Source organism: Pseudophryne corroboree, chromosome 8, assembly GCF_028390025.1.
Source record: "Pseudophryne corroboree isolate aPseCor3 chromosome 8, aPseCor3.hap2, whole genome shotgun sequence".
NCBI classification, from domain to species: Eukaryota; Metazoa; Chordata; class Amphibia; order Anura; family Myobatrachidae; genus Pseudophryne; species Pseudophryne corroboree.
The window spans coordinates 117,444,603-117,462,285 of record NC_086451.1 but is presented as its reverse complement, the minus strand read 5'-3'; the positions used below and the strand labels follow the sequence as shown (position 1 = coordinate 117,462,285).

Below are 17,683 nucleotides of genomic sequence, written 5' to 3'. Positions count from 1 at the left end.
TTCAGCCCTCCTCCTTCTGCTCTGCTGTGCAGCCTGCGCGCACAGCCAATGACTGAGCCGCAGGCTGCTGTTTCACACACTATTGGACAGCTGAGCCATCGCTCAGCTGTCCTATAGTGCTGTGCAGCTCTGACTCCATCTGTTCGTTTGTACGTGCAGTGGGGAGCCGGCACCGTAGGTCAGGTCGGCTCTGTGGTGGGTGGCAGGGGGCCCTTTTGCAAAGGCACCCCCCGGGGTTCTTACCCCCTGAGCCCCCCCTTTAATCCGGCACTGTGTGCGAGGGCACTACTTCCACACCCTACTGGCATACAAATACAAGAATTTGCTCTGCCCCCCCCCCCCCTCCAGAACTAATTAAGCAACTGTAAGTTTCCAATTAGCTTAATTAGTCTTTAATTACTAGGCCCAGGATATTTAGGATCTAAAAACCTAAAATTCGTTTTTTTCAAACCATGTTTTTGGATTTTATAGGTTTCAAAAATATCAGTTTAAGAATTTCGTTGTATGAAAATAAAACAAAACCATGCGACATATCTTTATGTTTGAAACACTGTGCCTTTATAACAGATGTGTCCTGCTATCATACCTCCCAACTGTCACAATATTCATGTGACAGTCCTGTTTTTTTGGGGGGAGAATAGCCGAGTGCGCGTGCGCACAGTGTCTATTCACTGGAGACAGAGGGACTGGGCAGAGGTGTTTTAAGAGAGGAGAGGGCCCTCTCCTATTTGGCAGCGTATAGACTCTGGCATTCTGCCAGAGTATAATATATGGGAGCAGGGTTTGCGGTGTGGGCCCCCCCAGTCCGAGAGGCCGGTATTCACCGCACACCTTACACCCATTATAGAAATGCCTATGGGGCTGGGGGCATGGCCAGCAGCTCACAGAGTGCTGGACATGCCCCCACAGTGACAAAGATGGGAGGCGTGGCTTGCAACAGTGGCATTCCTGCAAAGCCACACCCCCTTTCACAGTTGCAATGCCCCCTTTTCGGCCATGCGCATACCAATATTAGGTAATTTTAGGTCCTGTAGAAATTAAGTATGTTATTCCTTGGTACATAAAACATAAAAGGAAACTGACATTTTGAGTGTACGGAGAAAGTATTAGAATAATACCCCTTTTACACCAAAATCCCAGATCTGACCTGGGATTTGGAACACGGTTCCAAGCCGGGTCAGACCCGGTACTCCCCCCTTTTACTCCCGCATCGGCACCGTTTACACTGCACCTGGGTGCAGTGTCTTTTGGGGTGGCCCTTAGTGATGACATCATCTACAAGCGCCGTGAAACCCGGTAGTTCGAGACTCCGGAGCATCTCGCTGGGGGCAAGCCCAGCAATCTGGTAGCTGAAGTGCTGCCCCCAGCCTTCGTCGCTTCCGTGCACCGACACAGCGCTGCTGTCTGCATAGACAGCATGTGCCTTGTCCCCAGCCTCAGGTACTGCATGGCAACCAGCACGGCGCTACTATCTGCATAGACAGCGTGCGCCATGACCCCCAGCCTCCCGATCGCCAGACACTGCGGTTCAAGAGATCTGCCATGCTGTAAATGGGTACTGGGTCAGACGACCTGGCTCACCCATTTACACCGCCTCCTACCCCTGGTCTTACCCGTGTCCAACCCTGCACGCAAGCCGAGTTGGATTCCCGGAATAATGGACCCAAGGTTTTAGAATTCTGTGCTTAGTAATCACTCACCTCCTGAAGCAGTGTCTTCAGCATCCAATGTTAGGAGCCAGGTCTTCTATGTAGTGTGTGCAAGTGTTTGTATGTAGTGTAATACCCCCCGCTGGCAGCAGCTGGGAGAACTATCAGGGTTAATCAGAGTCCGTAGCAGTTTTTGCTAAAATAGCAGCAACTGCTACTGATAAAATCGCATGCTGGGGCTACCCAGCACAGGGCAAAGCCACCCTGCATGTGTAGTGCCACCCAGCATGTGTAGTGCCACCCTGCATGTGTAGTGCCACCCAGCGATGTGATTACAAATCAATTGTGATTGCATCGCAGAAACCTGGAAACAGAGGTAGGCACCTCTATACTGCCGCCATGTTTACTTTTGCAGGAAACACAGGCGACGTCATCCGGCCAGGCCGAAAATGGCCGTGACACGCCTGCGTTACCTGCCCCCCTAACGCCACCCCCTGCCTGTCAATCACTTGCTCACAGTTGAATTCCCACCTAGGTGTAGGCAAGTATGTTTGAGTATTGTTATCATTTTACATTTTCATGTTGACACAGCGCAGGTTTTTTAATTGTTTTTATTTAGTTAGCCCTTTAATGCAACCATCTGCTTTAGGCCTACTTTTAATTTAGTTGATCCTGCGTCAGGGAATGTTTGTATGTAATACGTTCTCCTCTCCAACTTATGGCTGGGGTACTGGGACCTGGGCAGACATTATGCCAATGCTTAGTTTTATTTTCCCGCTCTCCCCAGTTGACCTACAGCAGTAAGTGTCCAACCTTGTGTGTAGCTCCAGCTTTCTGCCGCAAGAGGTCACCCATCCCATTTCTATACCCAACCCGGGGAAGATAGGAGGAGGCGCGTCACTAGTGACCGGCAGCTCTCCCTGACTATAGTCGAGAGCGGCCTCTCTGAGCTGACGAGCGCCGACCAATGCGAGAGAGCGGGGGGCGGGGCTGCCGCGGGTCGGGTTTGGTTGCAAAGTGCACCCATAACACGGCGGCTGCTGCAGAGTGTGGAGTGGAGCAGCGGTCAGGACGGGAGCGGGGCCGACGGCAGAGGAGGCCGGGACATCGGGGGGTTAGCGACCGGGTACGTCCTGTCTCTGCATGGTGACATAAATCAGCTGTGCGGTGCGACTGATGACAGAGATGATGGCTATCTCGTCTATAGGGTGCAGAATTATATGTATATGTGTATATAATGCACATAATGACAGATAGCTGTGTGCATGCAGATGTGCATGGTCTGGGGGCAAATGGATGCAGCTAATATTGCATGGAATGGATGTGATCTATGATGCTCCTGCTGCAGCAGCAGCTGCATGCATACACAACAATGTCCCTGAGAGAGCTGCGAATGTCACATGGCTTGTGCTTGTCATGTATGCTGTCCCTATGCACATATATGCATTGAAATGTAATAATGTACATGCAGGCTCCATATATACTCTCCTTAGACAGGTGTTTGGCATTGGTATAAGGAGATGATTCTATGACATGTAGAGAGGAATACTTGTATTGGAGCTGTGTCAGTATTATTTGTATGATGTTATAGATGCCTGAAGCCTATTGGTATAGTAGCTTTCTGACATAATAGCAACAGATTCTGTAGATTGGAATGAAATGTACTGGAAGCCCATTTTTTTTGTTTTGCAATTCAGATTTTTTTTAAATTCACCTCTAATGAAATGATAGGATTACAGCACATTTTAAAATGTGTCTTTCTATACAGATAAAATCCAAGTCGTTACCCCCTGGATGTTATTGTCTGGGGAATGCATGCAGAGGTTGTGGGTACTTTTTAGCTAGGGTTGGCTATTAGGTAGCGTTGAGTGAGCTATTCGCATTGTTCGGCTCTCGGACTGAGAAATGTTGCTGGTTTTGCCGTGCAGGATTTGCCCTGAAGTATTCCCAGCCCTACCATAACCGCGCAGCACCGCAGAGTGAATTGACCGTTCTCCTTACAGCTGAGTACGTTCATCAAATTTCCAAATACGATGCGGAATGGCAAAGCCCAAGCAGAACATTAAATCTGTATTGCCAGATCTTTGCAGCTCCGTGAAACAGAGTGTTCCACTGCGAAACACCATGATAAATTGTGCCCAATTTTTCTCATCTTTATTGTAACCTATTGGCGCATAGGAAGGTGCCACTATATTACCATTATTTTGAAATAATCTAAAACCTGTGATTTTGTCTATTGCAGTAACTCATAACCGGGAAATTCATAGGTACAAACTTTGCACTAAAGGTGTAAATTGCTCTGAATATATGGATCACAGTTATGCTATTGTGTGTGTGTGTATATAAGGTTAAGTATTGCTTCTATTAAATGACCTTATTATACTGTAAGACTGGGTACACACTGGAGCAAAGTGGATTTGTTACGACATGGGAACGAGTTCCCCGTCAGCCCAAATTACCCCTAGACACTGGGGCGACTTTAATGAACGATGACCTACCATGTTCTGTCCTTCATTAACATAACACATGACGCTAGTGACGGGCACTTGGTTTGATGTGCAGCACCAAGCGTCTGTCGCATTCGTCCGCGGGAGCGTGCAGTCCTGGGTACACACTGAGTAAGCGATATGTCACTCCAAAACGGTGGCCGCTGCCGGCATACTGGTGGCCGGTAACCCGCTGTTGGCAAACTGGTGGCCGGGATCCCACTGTTGTATGTATTCCATACAATGTATGTTAGTATGTCGTATGTATTCCATCTCTAGCATGTCATCTTCCAGTTGGTTTTTCAAAGTGTGGAAAGTCTTTGGTGCACCTTCCCCTGTATTGATAATGTGCATGGCAATAGTTGGCCTTTATATATTCTGTTTGATTTGTCTTCATGTTTAAGTCCTAAATTTGAGTCCTATGTGGTTTCTTCAGCGCGGATTGAATAGCGCCAGGAGGGAACTCCCGGAGCTATTCACGTCAGCGCAATGTGGTGCCCGACGAGAGATTTCTTCTCGCTCCCCTCCTGGCACTTAAGTGTGAGAATGCTGGTTCTCATGACTAAACACCCTGTTTAGTCCGCGGGAATTGTCCTTTTCTGACATTACAGCATACTGAATTGAATAGCACCGGGAGCTCCTTCCCATCGCTATTCAATCCGGGCTCAATTGAATTGACCCCTTTGTGGTTCCTTGGCATTGATGGCTTAGCCTGTGGGGCAGGGTTTTTCAGTGAGTGCCAAAATTTCAGAGTTTGAAGTACACCAAGAATAGGCCTGTACCCTAATTAGTGGGCAGTGCTTGTGTGCTTCAGAAGCTGAATTATTTCTTATGCTACGCACAGAAATGAAACTTATATTAAGATTTATAGACATGATGTACATGTTTTTAATCTTGTATCTTTTACACCTTAAATAATCATATACTACACTATGAGCAATACCTGTTTGGTGCTGGGCTACAATTGCAGAGAACAGGAAGCCATTCATCTGTTGGGAGACAGAGAGGAGGAATTCCTTTAAAGAGATCAGATAAGCGTTAAAGAACTATTTGAAAGTATGCATAATACTGTGAGAAAAAATCCAAACAAATATTAATTTGCTTCACTGTAAGCACCTTCTCCGAGCTGAAACAGAAATACCGGCGTTTGGGATGCAGACAGTCAGAATACCGACCATGGCATCCCGATGTGCAGAATCCCGACAGGGGAAGTTAAGTATACCTACATTCCACCAATTCCCTCCTAGCCCTAACCCTCCTTTCTTGCTGCCTAAATCTAACCCTCCACCTTTCTCTCCCCGGTGGTGCCTAAACCTACCCTCTCCTACCCTGCAGTCTACACCTAACCCTCCCCCACAGCCTAACCCTCTCAAGTGGTGGCTAAACCTAATAATTACCTGTAGCAGGAACATAGCTTCCACCGACCTTTGTCTGCTAACTCCCACCAGCTCACCCTCACGGTTTAGAGCAGCAGTCACTTGCTGCCTGCTGCCGCACACAATTTTTCTCCTCCCTGTGTAATGGTTAAGCCACGCTATGACGGGAAACACAGCCATTGCAGGCAAACTTTTAAGAGGACACATCTGTAACTGTGCACCTGGACACACCATGCTGTAATGCTAGAGGGGCAAATACATATATTCTTTTGCTTGTGAGGTAAATACTGGCTGCTTTCACATGTAGCCTACAGATACTGATCAGCCTTATTTGTACACTGCAAATTAGATTTGTACACACACCTCTCACATCTAAGTTTCTCTGCACATTTTACATCTGCCCCACCTGCAGTGCAACATGGATTTACCCAGGTGCACAGTTACTTGCTCTTTCTTACTTTATTCCCAAGTCAGAATTAGGCCCTGTATATCATAATGTAAATTTGGGGTACTGTGTTTGTATAATGTGTACTGGCAGCCTTACAATGAGACATAACGTGAACTGGGGCACTACTGTGGGTCAGAATCTGAACTAGGGCACTACAGTGGGGCATAAAATTAATAGCTGCTTCGAAGAGGTGTTTCTCTAGAAGCTTTGGAACAGGGTCCCTTTCAAAATGTTGCTGTTCCTCCCCTTGGGAGAAAACATTTCCCCCTTTGAAGCACCAGCGGAAATGTCAGGCGCGACAGTGCATACACTGCTAGATGCAGCCAATCAGTTATCGTATCATTCAGGCGTGCTGGATGATTTCAGCATGTGCGACTGACCGATAATTACTGCTCAGTCGCCGCAATATACTGTTCAATTATCGCCCCGAACAGAAGATTAGTGGCTGATCGGGCGAATAATGAAACAGAGTACGCCTGGCATTACTGATGACACTAATTCCTAGAATTGATAGGTTGAGTATTGGCATGCTAAAAATGTTGAAGATCTGTAAAGTAAATGTCTTGTGATAAGGCGCTCGTGTACAGGGGAGCCGGCTTTGTTCGGGGGAAAAAGGGTAGATGTCAGCATCATTTTCATCCTCTAAATTTGAGAACATTAATGAGCAAAGGGCCTAATTCAACATGGGTTGTAGATGTGCTAAAAAATGCACACCTACAACCCTTTACCCTAACATGTGGGGGGGATGCCCAGCACAGGGCAAGTCTGCCCCACATGCCGGGTCCTGCCCCCACAAACACAAGACAGCGGTGCTCTTGCATGTTTAGGGTAGTGCCATGGTGGGCTGCCATCTTTTGAGTCGGAGCGACGGCGTGTGATGCCACGTAGCCGCTGCGGCCTGCCACACAAACAGTCCGGACATACCTCCGTTGTCCGGACGACGCCCCCCAAACGTTGCGTTGACACCCCGTTCTCGCCCCCTCCAGGACTTAGCTTGCGATCATGCGTGATCGCAAGCTGAGTCCTCGCACATGGGAGTACCACTGTAAAAAAATATTTTTTTAAGCTTATTGGCTAAACAGGTGAATCTCCAATTTAGCAACATGCAGTAAGATGAAACTGGGCCAATCTGATACTTTGGAAGATAACCATTCGCACAATGCCCTTCCTTTATTCTCTTTTCTGGAATGACTAAGCACCCATGTCTCTTGTTCTGACTGGTTCGGTTTGTTACTGTTATCAGATTTTACTTAAATGGTCGGCATTGTTATGTTTGGAAAGCAGAGACCTGAAGCTGGGTACACCCTATGCAATATATATTGTGTGATATTGATACTTTCGACCAATATGCATGACCATGTATGCCCAGTCTGTTGTTTATTTTCTATTGGATATGCTGCATGGCCAGTGGGACGATTTCACAGCCGATGCGGTGTTACATGCAGCATATAAAGAGATACCGCGTCACCATTCAGTGGATCGTTTAGTGGGGGTCATTCCGAGTTGATCGTAGCTGTGCTAAATTTAGCACAGCTACGATCATCTTTCCTGACATGCAGGGGGACTCCCAGCACAGGGCTAGCCCGCCCCGCATGTCAGTGCCCCCTTCCCCCCGCACAAGTACAAAAGCATCGCCCAGCGGCGATGCTTTTGTACTTGTGGAGTAACTCCCGGCCAGCGCAGCTCCTGCGGCTGGCCGGGAGTTGATCATCGCTGCCCCTGGTCGCAGCGGCTATGTGAGACGTCATGCAGCCGCTGCGGACCGCCCCCTACACGGTCCGGCACGCCTGCGTTGGCTGGAGCACGCCCCCATAACGGTGGCCAAACGCCGCCGTGCCGCCTCACCCCACCCAGCGACCGCCTCTGCCTGTCAATCAGGTAGAGGCGATCGCTAGGGAATGGCGGCCTTCAGCCGTCCGTCCGGCGCATGCGCAGTTCTGCCCCGTTTGCCGCGCTGCGATAAACTACAGCGAGCGATCGGGTTGGAATGACCCCCTGTGTTTACAGTGATGTGATGTATCATTTATATCATGTTGCTGGAACACACTGTCGTTCAGGTGTGTACTCCGCTTTAGGATCATCTACAAAAGCATTTCTTTATGTATTCATGTTTAACTGTCCTGTATATGCTTGAAATGCAGTTTTTCTCTGGTAAGTTTAAAAACAGAGGTATGGACAGGTGTCTTTATGGTAGTGTCTAGTTTACCTTCGTGGAGAGGACCTTTTCCCATAACCCCCTGGGTCCATGTCACAATCTATCTGGAATAGTAAAGTGTGGGGAGCGGAGCGAGACACCGGGCCCGAAGCGTGGCGAGCGAAGCGAGCTCGCAAGGGTCCAATGCTGCATAGAAAAAAAAAATTACCCCAAACAAACGGAGAACGAAGAAAACATTTAGATGCTGTAAGGGCGGAAGTTCTCTCCTGCCCTCTCGTTTTGTCACTTCCAGGTCCTGAGCACGAAGGTAACATAGACACAACCGTGTCTTTATAGACTGTCCAAGTGTAGTCATTTTGAACATGGCATGACCTACTGAATCCGCTGCTGCTGAATACACATTTATTATCCTATTAGTTAATTCATGTCTTTCAAATGCAGGTCAATGGTCCCTATACATTTTGAACCTTTATTCTTATTAGATAAATTGGCTTCTATCCTGGATTTCCCATGCAACAGGTATTTTCACCCGAAAAACAAGAACAAAGGAACAAACCGCCTACTGAAACTAACATTTTTTTTTTCCAATACATTTAGTATAGCAAATATTGTTACAAACAACTACATGTTTACACCCCAAATGTAGATACAAATTAGCTTTTGCAAGTGAAGTTTATATGTTTTTGTATATATTTGTTGTTGAAGATCATTAAAAGTAATTGCTTTATGTGCTCTGACCGTTGTATATTGGAGATTTGTTGCTGGCTATTGGTACCTGCTCTACAGTCTCTACATGTTATGCAGCGCTTTACAGAGAATATTTAATTCACATCAGTCCTTCTATAATCTATACTAGATTTCTCATCACACACTCTACAGTTAATTTAGCCAGCAGCCAGTTAACCTATCCGTGTGTTTAGAGTGTAGTAGGTAAGTGAAACCCCTAGACGAAACCAACACGCATACGGAAGAACATACAAACTCCATACCTTTTTAGGGTCCCGATTGGGATCGAACCTATGGCCCCAGCGCTGTTTGGTGGCATTACAAATCATTATATGCTTTTAAAGTGTGTCTGTTTGTGTGTGTGTGTGGTAGATATTGTTTGAATATTTAAAACCTATACAGAATGCAATAATATAATTTAGTCCCAATAGACTTACTACATAATTCCAAAGTTGGTTTCTAATTTATTTATGAAACTCTGGATCAGTGATGGCAGCCTTTAAAATATTCACATATACAGTAGTTGCCAACATTTAACAAAATGTCCTCTGGGGGACCAGCAGAAGCCAATGAACCTACCAGTATGTTTCTGCAGTGCAGGAGGAAACCAGAGCACCCAGAGGAAACCCGCGCAAACACAGGAGAACATACAAACTCCACACATATGGACTATTGAACTCATGACATCAGAGCTGTGAGGCAGTACTTCAAACGATTAAGCCATCCATATATGCAACATTTACTAAAGACCACCATATATTATAACATTGCCAGGATAAGAGCTATATGCAGTCATTATGAACCATAAAGCCTCAAATGCCATCATGAACCCCTGTGCGGCCAAAATATATACCCCATCGCACCTCTGTATAGCCAGTCATCCCCCCATATTAATGTGTGTGATTTCTTGTGGCCTGTCTCTCAATGCCATCACTATCACAACATTCTCAGCCACTGACAGACCAGGAATCGGCTTTCTTATAGAAATCCGTAGTTCTCATCCTTCTGACTGCTGCCTCTCGTGGACCTTAGAAAATTTCATTCAACAGGTTCAAAGCTTGAAACACCTCAGATGTTTATCTTTTTCTTTTTTTTTTTTCTTCCTGATTGTTACTAGTTTATTATAGTTATGTCGCCATCTGCCAGTTTAGGGAATAATAATCTAGATTTCTTACATGTTCTCTCCTGCCAGCAAATGCCAGACACGAGGCCAGTATGACCAACATATAGAACTGGTTCCATTGTTGAGCGAATGGCATTATTCTATCACATACAACCTGAGGAGTCTTATCATACAGGGGGATGGTTGGCATGCTAATGTAAAGCCACGTTGGCACAATTCTGGAACCGGTTATGTCATTTCTATGTCATTTCTGTTCTATTTGGGGATTAATTTATGCGCCAGCAGCATAGGCCATTAAGCTCCAGTGCGACATCATAGGCCTGGACTCTTATTTATAGGGACCTACATGTGTTTGCCTGGTAAAGTCGCATATGTAACCAATCCAGTCAACTAAGCTTCTTGCTTCTGGAGGCACTGTATAAGAAGCAATATTATGAATATCAAAGTACATCTTTTATAAGATCAAAAAAATCCCTATTCATTTGCTGCAGACAGAATGCCGCAACATGTCACATGTTTGTTGAAGTGTCACTACATACAGTAGTATCTATGGCGTCCTTCCTGTGGGTTGGGATTGAAATGCCAGCAGCCAGGATGCCATCAATCGGAATACAGACCGCGACATCCCGATGGTTATCATCCCGACAGGGGCAAGGTAAGTATACTTACCTTACCCCAATGCCCCCCTAACCCCACCTGGGGGTGCCTAAACCTAACCTCCCCTTCCTGCAGCCTAAACCTAACCGTCCCACCGCTGCAGCCGAACCCCCCCCATGACTTACATGTCCAACGGGCTGGCCAGTGCTCGTTCAGGATCCCGGCGGTCGGGATTGTGATCCTAGTCGATATGTCGGCGTCGGTATTCCGAGCAGTGTCCGGATTCCGGTTTCTGTATTTCGACTGCCGGCATCCCGACAGCCGGGATCCTCGCCGTATCTCCTTCCTGTTGATATGTGTGTACTATTTGTGGTATACACAAGTTGGATAATAGAAGCCTCCAGCGGACTCAGCATGTGAAATGGGTCATGCAGTGAGACTTAACCAGGGTTTCTGGTTTATTGAACTATGCAGATGTGCAGCCATACTCGTAGCAGAGGAGAAGTGTAGACCAGAAGTGCAGACCATCCAGTCATGTATATGCAGTAGTAGTGTGCAGGATATACACCTGTGTAGTACCGTGGAACTGGAACACAGGGCTCGATTCAGTACAGTGCGGATCGAATAACGCCGGGAATTAGCTCCCGGTGCTTTGCAATGTGAAGCCCGACGTGAGGGGTGCGAGCAGAAATCCGAAAAAAGTGCTGGTGCGATGTTGATGTCTGCCCATAGTGCGGCGGAAACAGCATTGTGCCGGGCACTTTAGGTGGAGAATGGCGGTTCTCGCGACAAAACACCCTGTTTAGTCAGCGAGAACTGGCCTTCTCCGACATTACAGCACGCTGAATTGAATCAAGCCCAATGTGGCAAGATGGTACACACGATAGCATTATTGGTGGCCATATTGGTACAAAGCCTAAAGTTAATACATCAGCTATGACCGAGCTGGATAAAGACCTCATGGAGCCCGAAGCAGAAACTGTTTCACCCCCCACCTTTCCCTCCTCTGCAAAAATACCATTCCTGTACAGCTGGAACTGAAAGCGTAAATTATACATGAAAACACCTTTCTTTATACACATCCGTGCTTCTAGTCCAAGTCCACAGATCATTACCCCGATCATGACATACCAAACTCACTGCCTCTCTGTAACCTGGAAATCTTCTGCCGCGTTTCACAAGTCTGAGCTGTATTGTTCCATTTGTACTGTATATAGGGTATATGTTTATTTAAGCTCATTCAGCCCATTTCCATAATGGTATGTAGGGGTCTGCTAGCATGTAGCATAACATCTGTTTTCCATGACCGTTTGTCACATGAGTGCCAGTGCCACAACCAGATTAAAACCACACAGAGCTTTTCATAGTGTAGCAGTGTTGGGCCACTCGCCTGGTCTCCAGTTCCAGCACATATTTTTTCATCATTTAAATCTCACATGCAAACATTATCTATCTTTTGTTTTTAAAATCTCCACCATGGGTTAGGAGGGGGCTGACAAAAAGGTGGTGGTGCAACAAGGAGGGCAGTTAGAAGCTGCTTGGTTGGGACTTTATATCAATCCATTTTGGGGTCTATTCATGAAACAATGAAAAGAGTGGAGAAGTGAGCCTGTGGCAACCAATCAGCTTCTTCATACAATTGTATAGTATGCAAATTATAAATGTTACTTCAATGCTGATTGGTTGCCATGGGCAACTTCTCCGCTGGCTCACTTCTCCGCCCTTTTCACTACTTCAGGAATAGACCCCTATATCACTCTCTTAACTACGGTTTGTTGTTCTAATTGAAAAAGTGCAAGTAATATGCTGGGGAGAGGAAAGGGGGGGGGGGGGATTGGTGAAGAGGACTTCTTATTCAGGCTTCCCCATTCCCAGCCTCCAGTTGTGCCATATTGCTGATGTCTCAGATGGGCTAGTAGTTATTATTACATATTTGGTAGTGCTGTACAACAAATTATATGATTAGCTTAAAGGTAAGTTAAATATGGCTCTACCATAATGATGTTTCTTGGGCTGTATTCAAATGATATATCGTGCCCAATCTCCTCTCTAAAGTGACCCCCGTTATCGCGCAAATTGCGCCCATAGTAATCCGGTTTAGCTAGAGGATGCTGGGGACTCCAAAAGGACCATGGGGTATAGACGGGATCCGCAGGAGCTTGGGCACACTAAAAAGACTTTGACTGGGTGTGAACTGGCCCCTCCCTCTATGCCCCTCCCCCAGACCTCAGTTAGACTTTGTGCCCAGGAGTGACTGGACACACACTAGGGGAGCTCTCCTGAGTTTCTCTAGAAATACTTTTGTTAGGTTTTTTATTTTCAGGGAGACCTGCTGGCTACAGGCTCCCTGCATCGTGGGACTGAGGGGTGAGAAGTCAGACCTACTTCTTCTTAGTTCAAAGGCTCTGCTTCTTAGGCTACTGGACACCATTAGCTCCAGAGGGTTCGATCACTTGGTTCGCCTAGCTGCTTGTTCCCGGAGCCGCGCCGTCACCCCCCTCACAGAAGACAGAAGACAGAAGCCGGGTGAGTATTAGAAGAACCGAAGACTTCAGACGGCAGAAGACTTCAGTAACGGAGGTACAGCGCAGCGGTAGCGCTGCGCTCCATGCTTCCACACACATCACCAACGGCACTTGCAGGGCGCTGGGGGGGAGCGCCCTGGGCAGCAGTCACTGAGGTCTTTGGGACTGGCTAAAGGCATATTCGGTGCCCGGGCACCGTATAGTATACCCCCGCCAGTATAAATAATTCAAATTTGAGCGGGACTGAAGCACGCTGGGAAGGGGCGGGGCTTAGCCGCACAGCTCACCAGCGCCATTTTCTTCTCTCCACAGCCGCTCCAGAGAACGCTGGCCCGGACCTCCAAGCTCCTCACATGTAAAAGGGAGCAAAACGGGGGGGGGGGGGGGGGGGGGGGCGCAGATAATTTGGTGCTTTTCTTATTTACACCGCCGCTGACATATATTATAGTTGTGTATTATATGGGCGCAGGGGTGTGAGCTGGCATACTCCCTCTGTGTTTCTCTCTCCAGGCTTCCCTGTAGGCTGTCACCTTTATTTGGCCAGTGTGAGTGTGGTGGTGTCGGTACTTCGTGTCGGCATGTCTGAGGCTAAGTGTTCCTCCCCGGAGGAAGTTACTGGGGGCGCAGAAAAGGAGCTGGAAATGGCTCTGTCGGCACAGCCGACTGCTGATTGGCTTGCTATGTTAAGTACACTTAATGCTAATGTGGCTTTGTTGTCTAAGAGACTTGATAAATCTGATTCTTAGACACAAACATGGAGAAAGTCGATCGAGGATGCTTTGGCTCAGGTGCAGACCCCCTCAGGGTCCCAGAAACGTTCATTTACCCAGATGGTAGACACAGATGCCGACACAGACTCTGATTCCGAGGTCGATTTTAATGAGGCTACTTTACACCCAAGGGTAGTTAAGAGTATTCAGTACATGATTGTGGCTATTAAAGATGTTTTACGTATCTCTGACGAACCTGCTGTTCAGGAAACAAGGATTTGCCTATTTAAAGGAAAAAAACCTGAGGTGAAGTTTCCCCCCTCTCATGAAATGAATGCTCTTTGTGAAAAAGCTTGGGAGTCGCCGGACAAAAGGTGGCCGATTCCCAAGATAATTTTATGACGTATCCTTTCCCTTCTGATGACAGGGAAAAATGGGAGTCGTCTCCGAATGTCGACAAGGCTCTATCCCGTTTGTCCAAGAAGGTGGCGCTTCCGTCCCCTGACACGGCTGCTCTCAAGGATCCGGCGGATCGCAAGCTGGAGACGTCTTTGAAGGCCATTTTCGTTAATACTGGTGCATTGCTCAGACCTGCTGTGGCGTCTGTATGGGTGAGTAGTGCTATTGCTAAATGGGCTGATAATTTAGCTTCTGATATGGATACCCTTGATAAAGATAATATTCTTTTGACTCTTGGTTATATCAAGGACGCTGCAGATTACCTAAAGGATGCAGCGAGAGATGTTGGCCTCTTGGGATCAAGAGCCAATGCCATGGCGGTCTCGGCCAGGAGGGCGCTGTGGATCCATCAATGGAATGCTGATGCAGACTCCAAGAAAAATATGGAAGCTTTCCCCTTCAAAGGTGGTGTCTTGTTTGGTGACGGCCTGGCTGACCTGGTGTTTACCGCTACTGCGGGTAAGTCCTCTTTTCTTCCTTATGTTCCCGCTCAACAGAAGAAGGGGCCTCATCAGCAGCTGCAGTCCTTTCGACCTAATAAATACATGCGAGGCAAGGGCTCGTCCTTCCTCGCTTCAAAGGGAAGAGGAAGGGGAAAGAAGTCGCCTGCAGGGTCAGGCACCCAGGACCAAAAGTCCTCCCCCGCCTCTACCAAGTCCACCGCATGCCGCTGTGGCTCCCCTGCCGGAGTCCGTGCAAGGTGGGGGGCCGTCTCCGAATCTTCAGTCAGGTCTGGTTTCAATCAGCCCTGGATCCTTGGGTCTAAGACATAGTGTCCCAAGGGTACAAGCTGCAGTTTCAGGAGCTACCCCCCCGCCGCTTTTCAAATCTGCATTGCCAGTTTCTCTTCCGGAAAGAGCAGTAGTAAATGCTGCGATACAAAAGTTGTGTCAACAGAGGGTCATTGTCCCCGTTCCCCCGTACCAACGGGGGGAAGGGTTATATTCGAGCCTTTTTGTCATACCGAAGCCGGACGGTTCGGTCAGACCGATTCTGAACCTAAAATCCCTCAATCCATACTTGAAAACGTTCAAGTTCAAGATGGAATCTCTTCGAGCTGTGATCTCCAGCCTAGAAGGGGGGGATATTATGGCGTCAGTCGACATAAAGGATGCCTACTTACACGTCCCGATATATCCTCCGCATCAGGCCTTCCTAAGATTTGCGGTGCAGGATTGTCATTACCAATTTCAGACGTTGCCGTTTGGGCTTTCCACGGCCCGAGGGTTTTCACCAAGGTTATGGCAGAAGTGATGGTACTCCTTCGCAAGCGAGGGGTCACAATTATCCCGTACTTGGACGATCTTCTGATAAAGGCGAGGTCAGAGGAGCAATTGTCAAAGAATGTGGAACTCTCCCTGACGGTTCTCCAAAATCACGGTTGGATTTTAAATTTGCCAAAGTCTCAGTTGATTCCGACGACTCGGCTGCCCTTCCTGGGCATGATACTAGACACGAAGCTTCAGTAGAAATACAGACCATGGTCAGGGAGCTTTTGAGACCGACAAGTGTGTCGATTCATCAAGGCACTCGAGTACTAGGGAAGATGGTGGCGGCTTACGAGGCCATTCCGTTTCGCAGCTTTCATGCCAGGGTGTTTCAGTGGGACCTGCTGGACAAATGGTGCGGGTCTCACCTACAAATGCACCGGAAAATAAGTCTATCTTCCAGGGCCAGGCTCTCTCTCCTGTGGTGGCTGCAAGGCTCTCACCTTCTAGAGGGACGCCGTTTTGGAATCCAGGACTGGGTCCTGCTGACCACAGATGCAAGTCTCCGAGGCTGGGGCGCAGTCGCGCAGTGAAGAAGTTTTCAGGGAAAATGGTCAAGCCAGGAATCTTCTCTCCACATAAATGTTCTCGAGTTAAGAGCCATTTACAACGGCCTCCTGCAAGCGAAGAACCTTCTTCAGGTTCTCCCTGTCCTGATCCAGTCGGACAACATAACAGCGGTGGCGTACGTAAACCGCCAAGGCGGAACAAGGAGCAGGGCGGCAATGGCGGAAGCCACAAGAATTCTACGCTGGGCGGAACAGCACGTGAGCGCTCTGTCAGCTGTCTTCCTCCCGGGCGTGGACAACTGGGAAGCAGACTTCCCCAGCAGACACGATCTCCATCCAGGAGAGTGGGCTCTTCATCAAGAGTAAAAAACAAAGAAGCGCTGTCATTGAAAGTATTATACAATTTATTAAAAATATATATATATGATAATCACAAAAATAAAACCTGGTATCCTGTAATTTGATAACACAGCATATATAGTATAGCAAGCATCAATACTTATTAGTAGCAGCAAATGATGGACATATTAACAAAATCCCCTAAAACGATATAACCACCTGTGCTTCAGACTTCAAACTTGGGTGTTGTGAAAATTTCTTTAGATCTCCGTGGACTTGTTCAATTTCTTTCTGTATTTCTAAGACCCTTTCCGCCCTGTGTTTAATTAATAATTTCATAAGGTTTTTAGAGCAATCATCTAAAGCATTATTCCATTTCTCCATAAATAGTTCATCATCTTTAAATGAGGAGTTCTTAAATATTCTCAAACCTCTTGGAATCAGATCCCTATCCAAATATTTTTGGAGGGTGATCTGATCCCACCAGTGACGGGTTTCAGCTAAACACAATGACTCCATTTTGTTAAATAATTTGAACATATCGTTATTCCCTTCAAAATCAGATCTATCAACATTATCCACGAAATTAACAGTGTATTTACTTCGTCTCTCTAGACGTTCAGAAATACATTTCAATCCTGACATGGTAACTACTGAGCTGCTCACTAATCAGCAAAAAGTTCCAAAATACACAAGAAAAAATAAAACAAGTGAGCGCTAGTAAAATTGGCTATGAGACAACTATACTTTACATTGACTGCAGCTTCTCAATTTGAGGTGCTGAACCTCAAAAAATCATGGACAATGGTAAAAAACAAAGAAGCGCTGTCATTGAAAGTATTATACAATTTATTAAAAATATATATATATGATAATCACAAAAATAAAACCTGGTATCCTGTAATTTGATAACACAGCATATATAGTATAGCAATACTTATTAGTAGCAGCAAATGATGGACATATTAACAAAATCCCCTAAAACGATATAACCACCTGTGCTTCAGATGGTAATATAGCACTTGTAATTTAAAAAAGGGCTCCTTGCTGGGAGCTCCACATGTGGGTTAATTAGACGTATAGGCTCATAAGATGATTTTATGGATTTAAAAGTCCATCCGTGGTGTAAATATAAACAGTTCACCTTTGTTTTGTCCACTTTATAATATCTGCTCCCAATACTTATTCCGTATTTTAGAAAAGGCTTTTTACGGGTGATTTTAATTAGCACAATTCCGTGCACAGCACAATGACATTTAAGCATGGAACGCTATTTTGACAGTCTCGTATTGTGCTTACCCCAGCCTCTGCTG

General features: G+C 46.7%; 1 protein-coding gene and 1 long non-coding RNA gene across 4 annotated transcripts in view; one reads left to right on the top strand and one right to left on the bottom strand.

Moving 5' to 3' along the window:
* Positions 1-17,683, bottom strand: part of LOC134948711 (uncharacterized) — a 74,742-nt gene that overhangs the window by 13,411 nt on the left and 43,648 nt on the right. For 2 of the 3 annotated variants that reach the window (XR_010183007.1, XR_010183009.1), the window contains exon 1: positions 1,701-2,592. This is a non-coding gene — a long non-coding RNA (uncharacterized LOC134948711). Of the gene's footprint in view, positions 1-1,700; positions 2,593-5,078; positions 5,125-17,683 lie in introns of those variants that run through there. The other variant, XR_010183008.1, reaches the window with a different exon arrangement.
* SCAI (suppressor of cancer cell invasion) overlaps positions 2,602-17,683 on the top strand; it is a 455,550-nt gene continuing 440,468 nt past the window's right edge. Inside the window, exon 1 of the mRNA XM_063936887.1 lies at positions 2,602-2,775. Coding sequence (XP_063792957.1) covers positions 2,617-2,775 — 159 coding nt within the window. The 5' untranslated portion in view covers positions 2,602-2,616. The remainder of the gene's footprint in view (positions 2,776-17,683) is intronic.